The 17,162-nt window shown below is 33.1% G+C and overlaps 1 protein-coding gene across 2 annotated transcripts; it reads left to right on the top strand.

Annotated features, from left to right (window-relative positions):
• Positions 1-1,447: 1,447 nt before the first annotated feature.
• On the top strand, positions 1,448-17,021 carry LOC120580586 (chaperonin 60 subunit beta 4, chloroplastic). Of its 2 annotated transcripts, XM_039834553.1 has the most exons (14): positions 1,448-1,796; positions 1,900-2,025; positions 2,438-2,575; positions 2,818-2,913; positions 3,255-3,497; positions 3,577-3,811; positions 4,844-5,013; positions 5,123-5,200; positions 5,284-5,355; positions 5,436-5,540; positions 5,851-5,943; positions 6,060-6,152; positions 6,459-6,627; positions 16,489-17,021. In XM_039834553.1, exons 1-14 carry the CDS (start codon positions 1,638-1,640, stop codon positions 16,509-16,511), a joined length of 1,800 nt encoding a protein of 599 aa, XP_039690487.1. In that variant the 5' UTR covers positions 1,448-1,637; the 3' UTR covers positions 16,512-17,021. The 2 variants fall into 2 exon arrangements, 1 of the variants encoding a protein (XP_039690487.1); XR_005646350.1 differs by lacking the exon at positions 16,489-17,021 and having other exon boundaries at positions 5,851-5,972; positions 6,459-6,507.
• The last annotated feature ends 141 nt before the right edge of the window (positions 17,022-17,162 follow it).

Raw genomic sequence — 17,162 nt, 5'->3', positions numbered from 1 at the left:
TGCACAATTATTTTAACGATTTTTTTATTATTATTTTTAGGCTTAAGTGCAATTTTGCCCCCCCTATTTTGACTGAATCGGAATTTTACCCTCCCTATTTTAAAACTCGGAATTTTACCCCCCCAATTTAATGTTTTTCGGAATTTTGGCCTCCCTATTTTAAAAATCTGAATTTTACCCCTCCAATTTAATATTTTTCAGAAGTTGGCTGATGTGGCTGTGCTGATGTGGCTTAAATAATACTAAAAAAATATCCAACTTTTTAGATTATTTATATTAAATATTCTGAATTAAAAAAAAGAAAAAATTAATAAATAAAAAATGTAACTTAAAATAAAATAATAATAATAATAATAATAATAATAATAATAATAATAATAATAATAATAATCATTTTCCTTAAAATAAAATCATATATTATTAATGGAATCTTTTGTTTCCGTTTATACTATTTTTCCATGTATTTTTAATGGAATCTTTTTTTTCGTTTATTCTGGTTTATTTCCTACATTTTATCTTTATTGTCTAGTATTGTTTAGAATTATTTCTTTCGATTTTTTTTTCGTAATTCCTACATTTTATCTTTATTTTCTAGTATTTTTTAGAATTTTTTCTGCATTTTAAGGTATTCCTACATTTTATCTTTATTTTTTAGAATTTTTTTCTGCATTTTTTAAAGTTTTTTTCGATTTTTTTAAAATGTTATTTATTTTTTGTAATTAAAAATTATTTAATTTAAATAATTAATTAGATGGATAATAAGATAATATTTTAAAAGCCACATCACCACCGTCACATCAGCCAAAATGCACTCAAATGTGGTGGGGGGTAAAATTCCAAAAATCATTAAATTGGGGGGGTAAAATTCCGAGTTTTAAAATAGGGGGGGTAAAATTCCGATTTAGTCAAAATAGGGGGGGCAAAACTGCACTTAAGCCTTATTTTTATTTAAGTAATGTGCAAAACAATATTCAAATGCTTAATTTTTACACTGATTTAAATGTTATTCTTATTAAGATATATATGCATAAGTATAATACTGCAATTGTTTAAAACGTACAAAAATAATGATTAAATCATTCAAAATCAATAAATATTAATAATGATAATTTATGGTTTTTGTCAAAAAAAAAAAAGTTTGAAGTTTCCTCGGCAGTTAACTGCCGAAGTTTTCCTCGGGAGTTTACTGCCGAAGTGTTTCTCGGTAGTTAACTACAGCCGGTTCCATAATTCGGCAGTTAACTGCCGATGAGCATTTTCGTCTTTTACATGTATTTTTCAGCCAAACCAAATGTGTCAACAACAATTTTCATAAAGCTTTGGGATGATAAAGAGTTTCCTTGAAAAAAAATACAAGAAAAAAACGAAATAGAAATAGAAAATATAAAAGCAAAAAAGAAATTAAAAAGTAGGGTTGCTTGCATAGAGCCAAAAATAGTTGTAAGATATTTTTCCTCTACCTTCTCATTAGCAAATAACGGGAAAAGATATCTCTGCTCTTTACACCATTACTCTTATCCACCAAAATTCTCCAAACTCCAAAACATTGCTGTATTTTTCAACTTACTGCTCTGCATAGTGAAAAGCACAGCTAAATTGTTGGTTACTCCAACAAACATACCAAGAAAATCAAAACCATGACATCTTCTCCATCACCTATATTTGCTACATTATCATTTGCTAATCCATCATCAATTCCAAAACACCGAAATTCATCTTCTTTTGTATTAAACACAAAAGCTATGTCCAAAGATCTTTATTTCAACCATGATGGTTCAACCACAAAGAAGCTTCTTGTATCATTCATTCTACATTTATTTTTATCTTGACAATTTTAGTTTAAATATTTCTTTTCATAAGAAATGATTGAATGAGTGAGTGAATTTTTCTGTGGTGTAGGCAGGGGTGGACTTGGTGGCAGAGCTGCTTGGTGTTACATTGGGTCCTAAGGGAAGAAATGTTGTGTTGCACAACAAGTATGGGCCACCCAGGATAGTAAATGATGGAGAAACTGTTCTGAAAGAGGTTTTTTTTCTTTCTTTCTTTTTCCTTCTTTTTAGTCATTCACCCGTAAAATTACCATTTACCACATTCTTATGGTTTAATTAACTTTGAATAGTGTAAAGTTTAACGTTATCAAATCACAATTGATTGACTGTGTCAAAAGGAGGACCAAAAGTGAAAGAATCTGAAATTACAGGGACATAATCTAAATCTTCTTTTTTACATGGACTAAAACCGGAATTCACTAATATTACTGGGACTAAAAGAGATATTTACCCAAAAAAAAAATATTATTGACCGTGGTTAGAAAGATGTTAGTAAGTTAGTGATTATGTTTGTTTCCAGCAATGGAACCCTAGTCTACTTAGAAATCCTTTTTAATTTTGTTCTTATTTCTAGGAACATGGTTTTGTGCTGATGTTGTTAATTTCAGATTGAATTGGAAGATCCATTGGAGAATGTTGGGGTTAAATTGGTGAGACAAGCTGGTGCAAAAACCAATATCTTAGTTGGTGATGGCTCAACTACATCTGTTGTTCTTGCTCATGGCTTAATCAAAGAGGGAATGAAGGTACATATAACAAGCCATACATGAGTATTCCATCTACTTCAATCAAAATATCATTATTAGATGTTACCATATTTAATAGTTTTAATGGAAAATTGACATTTATAACAACACTAAAAAGTCCAAAATATTCCAAAATTTGAAATGAAGTTTGGGAAATATTAGCTTCCATTATATGCTTACGCCACAAATGCTATTGACTTTAGGGGTTTTCTTAAATTTGTGCTCTTTTTATTCTCTTGTAGGTTATTGCAGCTGGAATGAATCCTGTCCAAATTGCTCGTGGGATTGAGAAAACAGCAATAGCACTTGTTAATGAACTTAGTTTGATGTCTAGAGACGTAAGCTCTACTATCTAGCTGCTGCAGTCACGGATTCACACTGGTATCACATCGCCGGATGTTTGATTCAGATCAGACGGTGCAGAAAACAAGCAAAATTTTTGTGTTTTAAAACTCTAAAATACCGATTTTGAAATATGGAGTGTTTGGTTTTTATCCGTTTTTCTAGGATTTTTGTTTACACACTCTGAGATGAATGGCCATTTTTAGAAAAGTAATGAAAATTACAATGTCGAATTCTTAACAATGATCTAAAATCTCATGAATGTTATTCCTATCAATACTCGCTTGTAGTTGGAAACTCTTGCTGAATTCAGACACATTGGGGTTTGCATTTGTAGGTTGAGGATCATGAACTTAAATATGTTGCAGAAGTCAGCGCAGGGAACGATTATGTTGTCGGAAACATGATTTCTGAGGCTTTGCATAAAGTAGGAAGAAAAGGAGTAGTGACAATTGAAAAAGGCAAAAGCATCGAGAATAGTCTAGAGATTGTAGAAGGAATGCAATTCGATCGCGGTTATCTGTCTCCCTACTTCGTCACCGATCGAAGAAAGATGACAGTAGATCTTCACAACTGCAAGGTATAACAACTTTAGTTTATTAAAACCCTCACATGAATTCTATAAAATAATTAGGCCGTACATGAATCTTTTGTTGCAGTTGCTTTTAGTTGACAAAAAGATCACAAATCCAAAAGAGCTTCTGAACATATTGAATAGTGCAGTGAAAGAGAAATTTCCAATTTTGATAGTTGCAGAGGGAATTGAGCAGGATGCTCTTGCTCCAATTATTAAAAATAAACTTAGGGGTGTGCTTAAGGTTGCTGCTATTAAGGCTCCTGCTTTCGGGGAACGCAAGAGTCACTACTTAGAAGATATTGCCATCTTGACTGGAGGTATAAAATCAATTACTCAATTTAATTTAGAAGCTTGTATTTTGTTTGCTGATATTTTGAAATAACTACTTAGAAGATATTTTTAAATAATTTAGAAATAGATTGATGTAGTTACTTAAATTATGTACTTCAATGACCTGTAATTGTGACTTTACATTACAATATGGTTCACTGAGAAGTCCATTTGAGTCGAATTCTTTGATACTTATAATTGTGTTTAATCACAAAGATAACATCAAAATTAGTTGTCAAAACTTTTTCTTTAAAAAAAAATTGTATGCACTATGCAAAAACATCACTGCCTGGCACTAACAAGTCTGGCAATCATTTCCAGCATACCATAATAATTCATTAAATGAATAAGAAAAGAATACAATTTTCTAAAGATATGAGAAAGTTTGTATTGCATGGACGAGACAAGTGTGACGCAGTTCTTCCGTGATAATTGAGCTTACAAGGAACCAAATTTATAGAGGAAAAGGCTTGAACAACTAACAAAGAATCATATTTCAATCATATATGCTTTGAGCCTCTACTATAAGCCACTTCAATCGCGGTCATGGAAACACAAATTTGAGCAATGAGAGAACCAGTAATGCCTAAACCAATAGCAAAACAAACATGAATCAAACCCTTTCGACCTGTGAAAATCCAACCACCTCCAGCTGGACTAGGGAATCTGTTGTTGTGTACAAGTGTGAGTTATGTGTCCCACATCGGATAGAAAAGTAAATGTTGAACACCTTATAAGAAAGAGGACCCGTAAACTCATTGCCTTAAGGTTTTGGGTAAGAGTGTGGTGTCTCTCTTACTTGTATGGTTGTTCTAGCCTCGATGTGGACGGTCCCCTGAGCTCGCCTCATGACCCAACAGGATCCTCTGACTTCATCCTACCACAGTGTGGGGGCCACCAAGTGAATTGAACAATATGGTAGAATACATGGTGGAAGAAACCATCACTAGCTTTTGATCTTAGTCTTCATTCAATTCATTCTCTACTAATATTTACTCTGCATTCTTGGAACTTATTAGGTACTGTAATAAGAGAAGACATGGGTTTCACCTTAGAAAAAGCCAGCACGGATGTGCTTGGTTCCGCTGCCAAAGTTGTCATTACAAAAGATTCTACCCTACTAGTCACTGATGGGAGTACTAGAGAAGCAATTGAAAAGAGGGTTAATCAAATAAAGATCCTTGTTGAGGTACAGAGAAAACCAGATCATTGTATAATTTTAGAATGAATTTGATGCATGGTTATTAGTTAACAACATCTGAAAAGGATTTGTTAAACATCCATTTCGTATTTTGTAGAATACTGAAGAAAATTTTCAAAAGAAGATATTGAATGAAAGGATAGCAAGATTATCAGGGGGCATTGCCATTCTTAAGGTAATATAAAATCAATCATTTTATTTTCATTTTTGTTTATGATATAGTTTATTTATATTTAAGAACCGGAATCTAAATTATAGGTAGGAGCACAAACACAAGTAGAGTTGAAGGATAAACAATTAAGAATAGAAGATGCCTTAAATGCAACCAAGGTACTTCCTTTTTCTCTGCTTCAATGTGGTTTGAAATCATCGATAGTTCAGTTTCTATATTCTAATTTGGAACATTGCAGGCAGCAATTGAGGAAGGTGTAGTAGTTGGTGGTGGCTGTAGCCTTCTAAGACTATCCAAGAAGGTGGATAGCATAAAAATTCTCCTGGACAATGAAGAGCAAAAGGTAATGTATCTGTTTCATACAATTAAGTTCTGCATCATCATATTTAAAGATCTATGAAGCACAATTTATGACAGACACCACATACGCGCTCACTGATAAATCGACATCAGTAACTATTTAAAAAAATGGAAAGGTTGAATGAATGTAAGCTCATTTCGGTGTCATGTCATGTACTCATGTCAGTGTCGGAAACCGAACACGTCTTCAATCTGAAGTGCATCTGGTGCAAGCATACTTTTTGGTTTGTATCCCTTTGTTGGTTTGAATAGATATGTAAATCTTATTCAGTTATTTGTAATGTTATCTGTAGATTGGAGCTGAAATCTTCAAAAGAGCTTTGAGCTATCCTACTAAAATGATAGCGAAAAATGCCGGTGTAAATGGCAATGTTGTCATAGATAAGGTCCTGAGGTTCTTGAGAAACTGTTTTCTGTAAGAGATAAATTATTCAATGAGATTTTTTGGATCTTTTGTTGCATTTAATAAATTCAACTCAATAGCATATCTTCTGTCATGCAGGTTTTAGCAGATGATAACATGAATTTTGGTTACAATGCTGCTAGAGACTGTTATGAGGATCTCATGAAGGCTAGAATCATGGATCCAACAAAGGTATACTAAATGAGAAATGATATTTGAACATCCATTTTGTGACAACGTTTGTGACAACTTTCTCTCTCATACTCACATCATATTCTTATTTTCTCTCTCTATTGCTTTGGTTTTTGTGCCAAGACTCGCATTCCTTTCTCTATTTTTGTTGTCCCACAAATTGTCCTAGAAAATGGTTGTTCAAATAACACTCCTCATACTAAATATTTAAATGCCTCACAGAAGATATAAGTAAAAATAATTAGCATAATTTTTAGAAACAAACGTAGTATACTATTGTATTATGTATGTTGAAAATTGGTGCAGGTTGTTAGGTGTTGTATAGAGCATGCAGCTTCTGTGGCAAAGACATTTCTAACATCAAATGCTGTTGTGATTGACCGCATGGAACTACAACAACCATTACAACGTAGAAAGCCCATGACTATGCCTAGAAAGCCCATGGCTATGCCTAGAATGCCCATGACTAATTCAGGTATTAGAGTGGGTAGTCATTTAAAAAATGTTTTATATATTACAATTGGCACTAAAATAACACGACGACGACAAAACAACAACAAAAAATGCCTTTTATATTACTAGACTTTTGACCTGTGCAGTTAGAAAACATAAAAGAACATATTAGCGATAAAATATTGAGAATAAAATCGTTCTAAAATAAATTATTTAAAAAACTTTAAGGGAGTTCCTGGTGCAAGTTTAAATACTAAAAGTATTCCAAGCCACCAAGGCAACGATCTTCCAATTCTATCATTTGGCCTTTATGTGAATAAAATATAATTTATTTATTTAAAAGTATGTATAATATAATAAAAATCATGTAATATTTATGTTAAATATCCTTAAAACACTCGTTCAAATCATGTTCCATAGACAATAAAATAAATAATAAGAATTAACTAATAAAAAGGAGAAGTATGGGCGGTGTTTCTAGCCAAGCAGGTAGTGCTCATTTTAATAATTTTATTGACGGTAATTTACAGACAGATCTCCCTCTCCGGAGTCGCAGTTACACTTGGTTCCGGGGGATGGGAAATCTATGAGTCGGTTAGATCGTTTCTTACTTACAGAAAGCTGGAGCTTGTCTTGGCCGAATTGTTTTCAGATGGCGTCGGCCCGTGGGTTGTCTGATCATTGTCCTTTAGTGCTCACAGTTGATGAGGATGATTGGGGTCCAAGACCGTTACGGTTGTTAAAATGTTGGGAAAATATTCCGGGTTAGAGTAATTTTGTTCGTGAAAGGTGGAATTCCCTCCATGTTGAAGGATGGGGTGGTTTTGTGTTGAAAGAAAAATTAAAGTTGAATAAATTGGCCTTGCGGGAGTGGCATCAGAGTCATTCTCAAAATTTACCAGCAAATTTTTTTTCTTTAAAAGGTAGAATTTTGGCTTTGCCATTAACGGATATTGATAGAAAGGTTCATAATGACATGAATCCAATTGCAAAAAGTATCATTGAAACCAAAATTCCTAAGAACTTTTAACAAGAAAGACCACTCTAAGGTATCAAAAGCCTTAGTAATGTCGATTTTTAGAGCAAGGTTACCTCCAAAAGATTTGTTGTGAAGAAGATTAGCAGCTTCAGAGGCAATCTCTAAATGTTTCTTCCATGAATGAACCCCATCTGTTCCTGGGAAGTGATGTTTGGCATGATTTGAGCAAGCCTGACAACAATAATCTTTGAGATTATTTTAAATTTTAAATTTGCCATTGCTATGGGTCTGAACTGATCAATTGAGATGGCATTGGGTGATTTAGGAATAAGAGCAATGATGTTAGAATTGAAACCAGACATTATCCAGCTGGTAGTGAAAAACTCTAACACTGCAGCGGTGACATCCTCTTTGACAATTTTCCAAAAATGATGATAAAAAAAAGCTCCAAAACCATCAGGACCTGGAGCATTGTCCTTGTTTACAGAGAAAATTGCAGCCTTAATTTCTTGTTGAGATGGAAGGACAATTAGCAATGTATTGGTTTCAAGAGTGACCAAATTTGGGATGACTACTTCAGCAAGTAACTAATCCTGCAAAACAAAGTTAGTACAAAAAAGATTTTTATAATAAGAAATTATGTGATCAGCTATCTGGTTCTTTACAGTGAGAACATGTTCACCATCTTGAAGAGTTGTGATCAGTTTGGTTGAGGTTTTGATTTTTGCAATTATATGGAAGTACTTAGTGTTTCATCCAAATGCGAATTCAATCTAGCTTTTTCTCGCCAAAACAATTCTTCTCTATTTAAAGGTTCTTCATAGTGTTTCTGAGCTTTCTTCTCTTCGTCTAGTAACTCATCAGAGTGGCCAGAAACCTGAATTAGCTCCTGAACAGTTTCTAAATCTTGTTCAGCTTGCTTCACAAAAGTATGAACATTACCAAAACAGTTTTTGTTCCATACTTTCAAGGTATCCTTTAATATTTTAAGTTTAGAACTAAGAACAAAGATTGGACAACCTATCACATAAAGTCTCCAGCTATCCTTGATAACTGATTTACAATCAGGGTGTGTAGTCCACATTCTCACGAATTTAAAGTGGGAGGCAAAAGTATCGCTGTTAACTTGCATATCAAACAACAAGGGGTAATGATCAGATTTGTGTTTAATCAAAGTTGAAACTGACATTGAGCAAGACAAATCTAGCCATGCTTGGTTACAAAAAGATCTATCTAGTCTTCTTTTTGTATGTCTTACACCACCTCTCGCATTTGTCCATGTGAATTCAGCACCTCTAGTAGGAAGGTGAATGAGGTTGTTTAAGTCAGACCAGGATTTAAATTCTTCTATAGGAATTCTAGCTGGAGGGGTTCGACCAATATGTTCATGAGCACCCAAAATAGAATTGAAGTCTCCAATAAAACATCAAGGGAGGGAAAATTGAGAATTAATGGTTGATAAGGTATGCCAAAGGGTTCTTCTGGTTAAGTATTTGGTTGAAGCATATATAGCAGAAATGGCAAAGGTTTTGTCATGTTCCGAGAAGGTGAAGGTTACATGTTGATCATCTAAAAGTACAGGGTTAATGTTGGTTTTACATATGCACCAAAGGTGAGGTGACATGTTAGGTCTAGTGTTCATAGCAAAAAGCTTAAGGTTGAGGTTAATAAGCCATTTTCTAGGAAAATCATCAAAGTTTATCCAAGGTTCAGAGACAAAAACAAACTCTCGTTTATTTTGTAAAATAAGTTTTTTCAAGGCTAATCTAGATGGGGCATTAGCTAAACCCCTTACATTCCAATAAAGACACTTCATTTCAAAGTTCTAGAAAGAACCTTTGATCTGGTTGAATAGGTATCCTTGCTTAATTGGTTCAATCTTTTTTGTGCCCTTTGGATAACTTGAGCTGGAAGCCATCTTGATCCACAATGAGTTGGTTAGAAACTCCTGCATTTGGAGGTGACTTTGTTGACAAACTGTCTTCTTCTTTATTATTCTCAATCATGTGAGCCCATGAATTTTTTAGAAACTGTATATCCCTCAATATTCTAACTGGATTAGCATCCTTAGGACTTTTACTTTGAGCTGTATCATCAATTGAGTCCTCCTGTGTCTGAGTAGCATCCATAAAAGATCCCTACGAGCTTGAATCTTCTTGTTCATCTTCATTCTGTGTTGGAATTCCTTCATTCATGAAATGTTGATTGATTTCATCTTCTAGCTGCTTGTCCTATACTTTGATTAAGTCCTCAGGAGTCTGATCTATGATTGGAGCTCTTTCCTTGTCAGTGTATTTCTTTTGAGCTATATCTTCCTCATTTTTGTTGCATTGTTATTCTACCTCTCTTGCTTCAACATCAATTACTTCCTTTTCAACATCAACAACATCCTTATTTCTTTCATGCTCCTTTCTACCATCTTTGGTCTGCATAAAAACTTTCATGTTTTTTTTCTTTTTCACATTGTGGTTTTTTTCCTGTCTATGCTCTAATTGGTTGCTCCACTTCTTACAGAAATTAATGTGGTGACCTATCATTCTACAATTTGTGCAAAAGTCCGGAACATATTCATATTCAAGGTCCACATAAAAAGCAAAACCTCTTTTTTTTTTTTTTTTTGGTCAAGTAGCCTAGTGACTAGAGCTCACACAATTTAATTGTGGAGAAGTGGAGTGTCCAGGGTTCGAACCCCAGCTCCTGCATATAATATGCAATATCCCTACCAACTGAGCTAAGCTCACGGGGATCAAAACCTCTTCTTTCTACAAGCAAATTATATCTCAGAGGTTGGGTTAAATCAACATCAACAAGAACCCTTGCATATTGACTAAAAGTTCTTTCAATCATAGGTTTTGCAGTTACAGAATCAGTGCAGATAGGTGAACATATACCACTAACTATTGAAAAAATAATATTCTTCCTCCAATATTCCTGTGATAATCCAAAAATTTTAACCCATATTTGTGTAGACGTATTTTGTTGATATTTTGGATTAAATTCCTTTATTGACAAATAAAACTTACATTTACATCTAATCAACTTACCTCAAAGCTTACAAAAAACATGTGAAAAACACACATCTTCAATTTTACACATGTAATTCTATTCACTTACAACATAGACACACAAAATGTTTTTTACTCTGCAAAATATACAATTAAGGCAATGTAAATGACATTAATTGTTGTTCATCCGCAAGCAAATACTCCTCTACATATCAAATGGTAATAAATAAAGAACAGGTTGATAAAAATATACAGATGCAATTTAGAAGTGTCAACTGAGGGTTCAAAACTAAGATAATAATATATGCTTTCTCGTATGCTTGCAGCACCCATAAAGTAATAAAAAGCTTCACATCATATGTTCTGCAGCAATAAAAATAGCTAGCAAATATTATTTCAAAAAAATTATGAGGAAATGCCATGGAATCATAGAAAAGAGAGGAGAGAACAAAAATGATAAAAATGAAAGGAGAGAAAAAAATTGCATAAGATGTATAGATATAAAAAAAAAATTGCATCTGATGTATAGATATAGAAAAGATGTATAGTATATGAAATTAAATTTAGTGTTTTCTTTCATACTATACATGATTTATTGCTCTTGGCTTTGGAGAGATGTGCACAGCTCATAGTGATAATACACATGATATATTTCTAATGTTGTTATGGAGAGATGTGCACCGTCCATAGTGATGATATTTCCAATGAACTTTATAAGAACTCTCTCTGTTTTTAATTATAAGAAAATTTTACTTTTTATGCTTATTCAAATTAATAATGTATGTAGTTAAGAATATGGATCACATACATAATTAATTGAATAAACCTAAAAAATCAATTTTACTTATAATTAATAACGGAGGAAGCATACTGATACTAAGTCTAATATAGTGCTCAGCTATAAAGTGGAACTTTTATTGGTACTTTCACTTGGCTTTGAAAAAAATGCATTTTCATGATCTTGAGTGTTGTGCTGCGAGAGCTCTATATATATAAATATAGAGACACCTTGGGCAATACAAATGCAATTGATGAATGGAGGGATATGAAAGGTTCATTAGTGGGTAGTTGGCAGTTAAGTTTGAGCACTTAATGCAAGCTTGGGAGGGAGAATACTTGAGGGATTAGGGTTTAAGTCCAGCGTGGCAGGGTTAGTGTTTATAATAAGGGATTGGGTCAGCACTGTTTTAGATTTATGGTTAATTTTTAAATGTATGAAATCACATGGGCGCTAAAATAATACATACAAAAACAACCAAACTTTATCTCATTAAATGAGGTCGACTACTGCTTTATTTGCAAGTTTCGAGAGGAAAAGAATAGAGGGTATTGGAAAAAAAGGAAGGAGTAATTGGAAGAAATAGATGACACTGGGAGGGGAGGACTTTGAGGGGTTAATTTTTCTTCATGATACAAAACCCTCCTTATTTGGGGGAACTAAAAAGTTATATATTAATGTTTTTGAGGGTTTATATAAATTCTTCAAATTTAATCTACGTAGTTTTAATATTCTTAACATTAAAAATATATAAATCATAAGTATGATTTTATCATTCTTGGAAAAAAATACTATTTCAAAAGAATGTGAAAGATTTCACCAGTTTCCTTTATATTTCTCATCCCCCAAAGTCATCCCTTCCCTTTCCCTCCAAACTCCCAAATAAAGCCTACATGAATCAAACGATGTCATAGAGTTCTATCAAAAATAATGTATTTCTCCAACTCATTTATCTCTAGATCCTTCCTAATTGTTTCTCTTATCGTTTTTCTGTGTCTACCCTATCTCTAGTGATCTGACTTCCCTCCATATGATCTACTCTCCTAACTAAATAATACACAAGTCTTTTCTCTACATGCTTAAACCACCTAAGTCTAGTTTCTATCATCTTTCCAACTAGGTGTTACCCCAACTCCCTCTAATGTCGTCATTTCTTTTTCTATAACATCTAGACTTACCACACATTCAAAGCAACGTCCTCATTTGTGTTACATTACTTTATGCTCTTGTTGGTTCTTCATCACCCAATACTTTGTCACGTACAACGTCGGTGGTCTTACCGGTGTCTGATAAAAAATTTGCTTCAACTTATGTCTTACTTTTGCATCGCATAAAACATCTGAGGCACTCCTCCATTTCAACTACCCAACTTGGACTCAATGGTTTAATTTTCCTTCTATTTCTTCGTTATTTTGTACTATTGAACCAATATATTTAAACCGTGTAACTTGTATTATGATATAATCTCGAACTTTCACCTCTGCACTAGAAATGCTTCACCTCTTGTTAAAATTTCATTCAATATACTCTTTTGATAGATATTTAGCAAGTGTACTAAAAACTATTGAAGTAAAACAATTAAGTTCGTTTTCATGAGGACCGTGTTAATCTCAAGTAAGCAATAACGTTATGAAATAGGATGTGTAAAGTTTATTTCAGTGCCCGAGGCAGTAGGTTTGTTGTGCATAAAAAGTAAATAATAGAAAATAAGATTGATTGGAAAAGATAGAGAGAGATGTGACTAGGTCTTTCGAATCCTTTGAGTTCCCCTAATTGGTACACTACACCTATTTCTTATGAATATTTCTCTAATTTCACGATGGTTAACTAAAATAGCCCTAATCAATCCCTTGACTTATGACCCTCTTCTCAGATTACAGTCCCTAATTCCTTAGGTGATCTAATATTCTTTGAAGGTTTGAAGAACGTTAACCTAATATCACAAATAAACGATTATTCATTCCTAGACTAACCCTGTTTATTTGAACAATTCAATTAGGTCTAAGTTGAAAGCTATGGTCAGTAGTCATTCATTCTCACGAAATCATGTTTATATTTGATCAGGCTATAAAAATCATTAAGAACAATTGAATTGAATAAAACTAGATTGATTTTCACAATAATAGAGTTTCATAGCAACATGGTTCAATTAGGGTTACATCAGAATCATCTCAGACCTAATCTCTAAGAGATTTTGCACCACATGGTAACTAAAAAACAAGATATAAAAAATAAAAACATACCCTAGAAAATTGAGGCGAAAATAGATTCTCTCCCGAATCTCCAAAGTAGCCTTCCTCTTGAACTGCTTCAGTTTGAACGAGAAATTTTGAATGAGGAAGGTTGGTATTCATAGTGAGAGTTTCTACCTGGGTTTGGGCTAAAAGTGCAAAATTTACCCAAAATAAAAGCAAGAAAAGACGCTTGTGCCCCGCATTTTCAATTGTGCTACAACTTGTTAAATCCAATTTTCAGAATTACATACTCAGAATTATTGAAGGTTAGTCCCACCCTTACCTTAGGTTAATCGATCGGCAGCCTCTCCTCTTTGGTTCTCCTCTTCTCTTGGTTTCTCCCTTTCCTCCAAAAAACTTGTTTCACGTGAAAACTATTCTGACTTATTTTCTCCTATTTATTTCCTCAACCCTCTTTATCTTATTTCCATTTATTCCACTAAACTCTTCGAAATTCTCAAAACAGCCCCTCATCTCAATACTATTTTATTTTCAAATCTTATTCTATTAAATAATAAAATAAAGTCACTTAATAAAATAACAACACACCACATAGTCATTTAAATCACATAAATCATATAAATAGACTTTAAACCCAATAAAATAATCAAATAATTAAATAGGGCGTTACAAGTTTGACCACAGAAGTGGGTCAATGTGCACTTTGAAGAATGAGGTATGGGAAGATCAGAAAAAGAAAGAATTGTACAACGGATTCATTCGGTGTGGTTTATTAGTTTCTTTTGTTGAAATAATTTGAACCTTAGGATCAACTAAAACTAATGGTTGAGATTTGGTGTAAATGTGTTAGCATGATAAGACTTACACCTGATGTCAACAAATCCTGACATATATATATATATATATATATAGGGTTTTGCTAGAAGACACCCTTTATGAAGGTGTCTTTTAGCAAGTTATCCTATAGGCATTTGCTAAAAGATACCTTTCTAAAAACTAAAGGGTGTCTTCTAGCTAAACTCGTGTGTGTGTGTGTATATATATATCGTTCTCCCTCCTCTGTGCCTAAGGATTGGTATAACCTTTCAAAAACTTGAATTATACTTTTCTCAAGTTTCAGTATTTTTGCACTTAGACCAATCTTCGACACATTGTGTTTTGATTCTAATCTTGCTTTGAACATTTTCGTTCTACCACCAAGGATTTTTACCCCTAAGTTCAAAACTTCTTGATTCTCCCAACTTCTCTTTTGCTACTTTTCTAATATCTTGTGTAATCTTATCCCACTTATCATTTGCGCTTCCTTGTGCCTGACTGAAACCTCCTCTAAAATATTGTTTTGGAAAATCATTTATTTTTCACCCTTCAAATGCACGTGATCCATGGAGCTTCCGTGTGGCTTCTTCTCTTCATGCCAATTTTGATCCTTACATCCATAACCAATACTCTATGTTGAGTAGTCAAACTTTCTTTAGGATTAGCTTTACAATCCAAGATAATTTTCTATCTGAACTCTTAATAAGAAAGAAATTTATCTGTGAACATGCCACCCCACTATTATATATGATAAGATGTTCCACTCTTTACTTAAAGCACTTATTAGCTATAGTAAGATAAAAAATCAACAAGAAATCCAAGATGGAATTACCTTATGCCGTAACCGTCCCAAGGCTATACCTCAATGCAAGCCATCAAAACCATTTGATACACTCCCTACATAACCATTTAGATCACCTCCTAAAAAAATATTTTCTTCTAGTTGTATATCCTGACATAAGCCTTCTAACTCATACCAATACTCTTGTTCAAAAAAAACTCATATCAATACTTTAATATGAGGTGTGTAAGCACTAATAACATTTAAGATATCTTGTTCCACTATAATTTTAAGGGTAATGATCCGATATCCTACCGTCTTTACATCCACAATAAGCCTCTTCCACTGCTTGTCAACGATAATGTATAACCTATTTCTCGATCTATTCTTTTCCATGTAACAAAGATTAAATCATCAACTATCTAATTTCTTTGCCCTTTCTCTCAACCATTTAGTTTCTTGCAGGAAAATAAAATTGATCCTCCTCCTAATCATACTGTCCACTCTTTCCGTAGATTTTCCTGTAAGAGTGTCTATCTTTAATGTTCCGAAACAAATTCTACTCAACCACCTTCTTTACCCACATCCGATCACGAAAAAGTGGGAATCCTTACTTATTTTTCACTACATCCAGGCAGCAATGTAGTGACCCTTACTCATTAGACATTATACTAGAGCTATATGGTGTGTTACTTTCGGGCAATGACCTAACCTTCACACTATTGCGTATTCGAATCATATCAAAGAGATTGAACAAAGTTTTACATTTACTTTTCAAAAATAACACAACTTTCTCTTTTTACTCAGAACTTAGAACCGGTAATGAATAACAAAACTAAACATGCTAAAATAATACTCCTTCCATCTCTATATATAAGCACCCATTTGATTTTATTTTTGTCCCTAAATGTAAACTCCTTTTCAAATTACAAGATGCATTTATTATTATTTTCCTAAACATACCCCTAATTAATCCTACTAATTTGTCTTGAAATACAAAAAGTCAAACTTAATACACATACAAACAAAAGACAATTTAATAATATTAACACATAAAATAGACACATTAACTACACTAACAACTTTTCTTAATAAATGTGAAAAAAGCAAAGGGGCTTATATATAGGGACGGAGGGAGTACATAACATCAACAAAATCACGTTGCAAATGCAAACATGCATTAAAATCCATTATAGATTTTTGAGATGTAAAAGCCATAATAGATGACATTTAGAGTCAATTCAAATGTACACTAATTAGATGCTCTATTTACTATAATATTTTTCCTGTTATGGATAACAGTGTTGTGTTTGATGTTTGATAATTCAGGTTTAGGACCAATTGGCTTTTAAAAAGGAAGGCTTTAAAGTTTAATTCTGCCTTAGAATCCGTCTTCTATTTCCCATCCAAGTATTCAGAAAAGACCAATCAAGAAGCATCAAGAAACATGGATCAGTTATGTTTCGTTAAAGTGGGGACATTAATCGATCCGAGACCACCGAAATGAATTTATAAAAGTTAACTGGCTCCGATTAACTTGAACTTGAAGGACTTCACCAATGGGCAGAAGGAAAATGCTTGCCTTAATTAGTAACCATCTTGTGGATTTGGCAACCCACTATGCATTAAAATCATTTTTGAATTTTATCAGAGTCAATTATCTTTATACATAATTTCAGAGTAAAAATTTGAAAGTCATTGATTTTATATAAACCTACAATCATTTGTTTTTAACAAGCAAAATTTATCAATATTGGATCATTTATGTATCTAGCTATCTAACCTATAAAATGTTAAAATAAGACTGCGCACAAACTTCAGTCATCTCATCTCAGATAATTATTTATTGCCACATGAACAAATTGGCTGTTGTATTAATCTCATTCAATTTCAGCATTTACTAATATTTGGGGGATTCCTTAGTACGATTTTTTTTTTTTGGGAAACTTTAGTACGGTTTTTTTTGGATATGGTACTCTTAAGATAAAATTATTTTAAAATTT

This window comes from Medicago truncatula, chromosome 5 (genome assembly GCF_003473485.1).
Source record: "Medicago truncatula cultivar Jemalong A17 chromosome 5, MtrunA17r5.0-ANR, whole genome shotgun sequence".
Classification (NCBI taxonomy): domain Eukaryota; kingdom Viridiplantae; phylum Streptophyta; class Magnoliopsida; order Fabales; family Fabaceae; genus Medicago; species Medicago truncatula.
The sequence above is the reverse complement of the archived record's forward strand: the minus strand, read 5'-3'. Positions and strand labels throughout refer to the sequence as shown.

Excerpts from the sequence above, each read along its gene's own strand:
- LOC120580586 (XM_039834553.1), top strand. The coding sequence starts at position 1,638 with ATGACATCTTCTCCATCACCTATATTTGCTACATTATCATTTGCTAAT. Across the intron at positions 5,014-5,122 it reads AAATAAAGATCCTTGTTGAG|AATACTGAAGAAAATTTTCA; the intron begins GTACAGAGAAAA and ends CGTATTTTGTAG. Across the intron at positions 5,201-5,283 it reads GGGGCATTGCCATTCTTAAG|GTAGGAGCACAAACACAAGT; the intron begins GTAATATAAAAT and ends TCTAAATTATAG.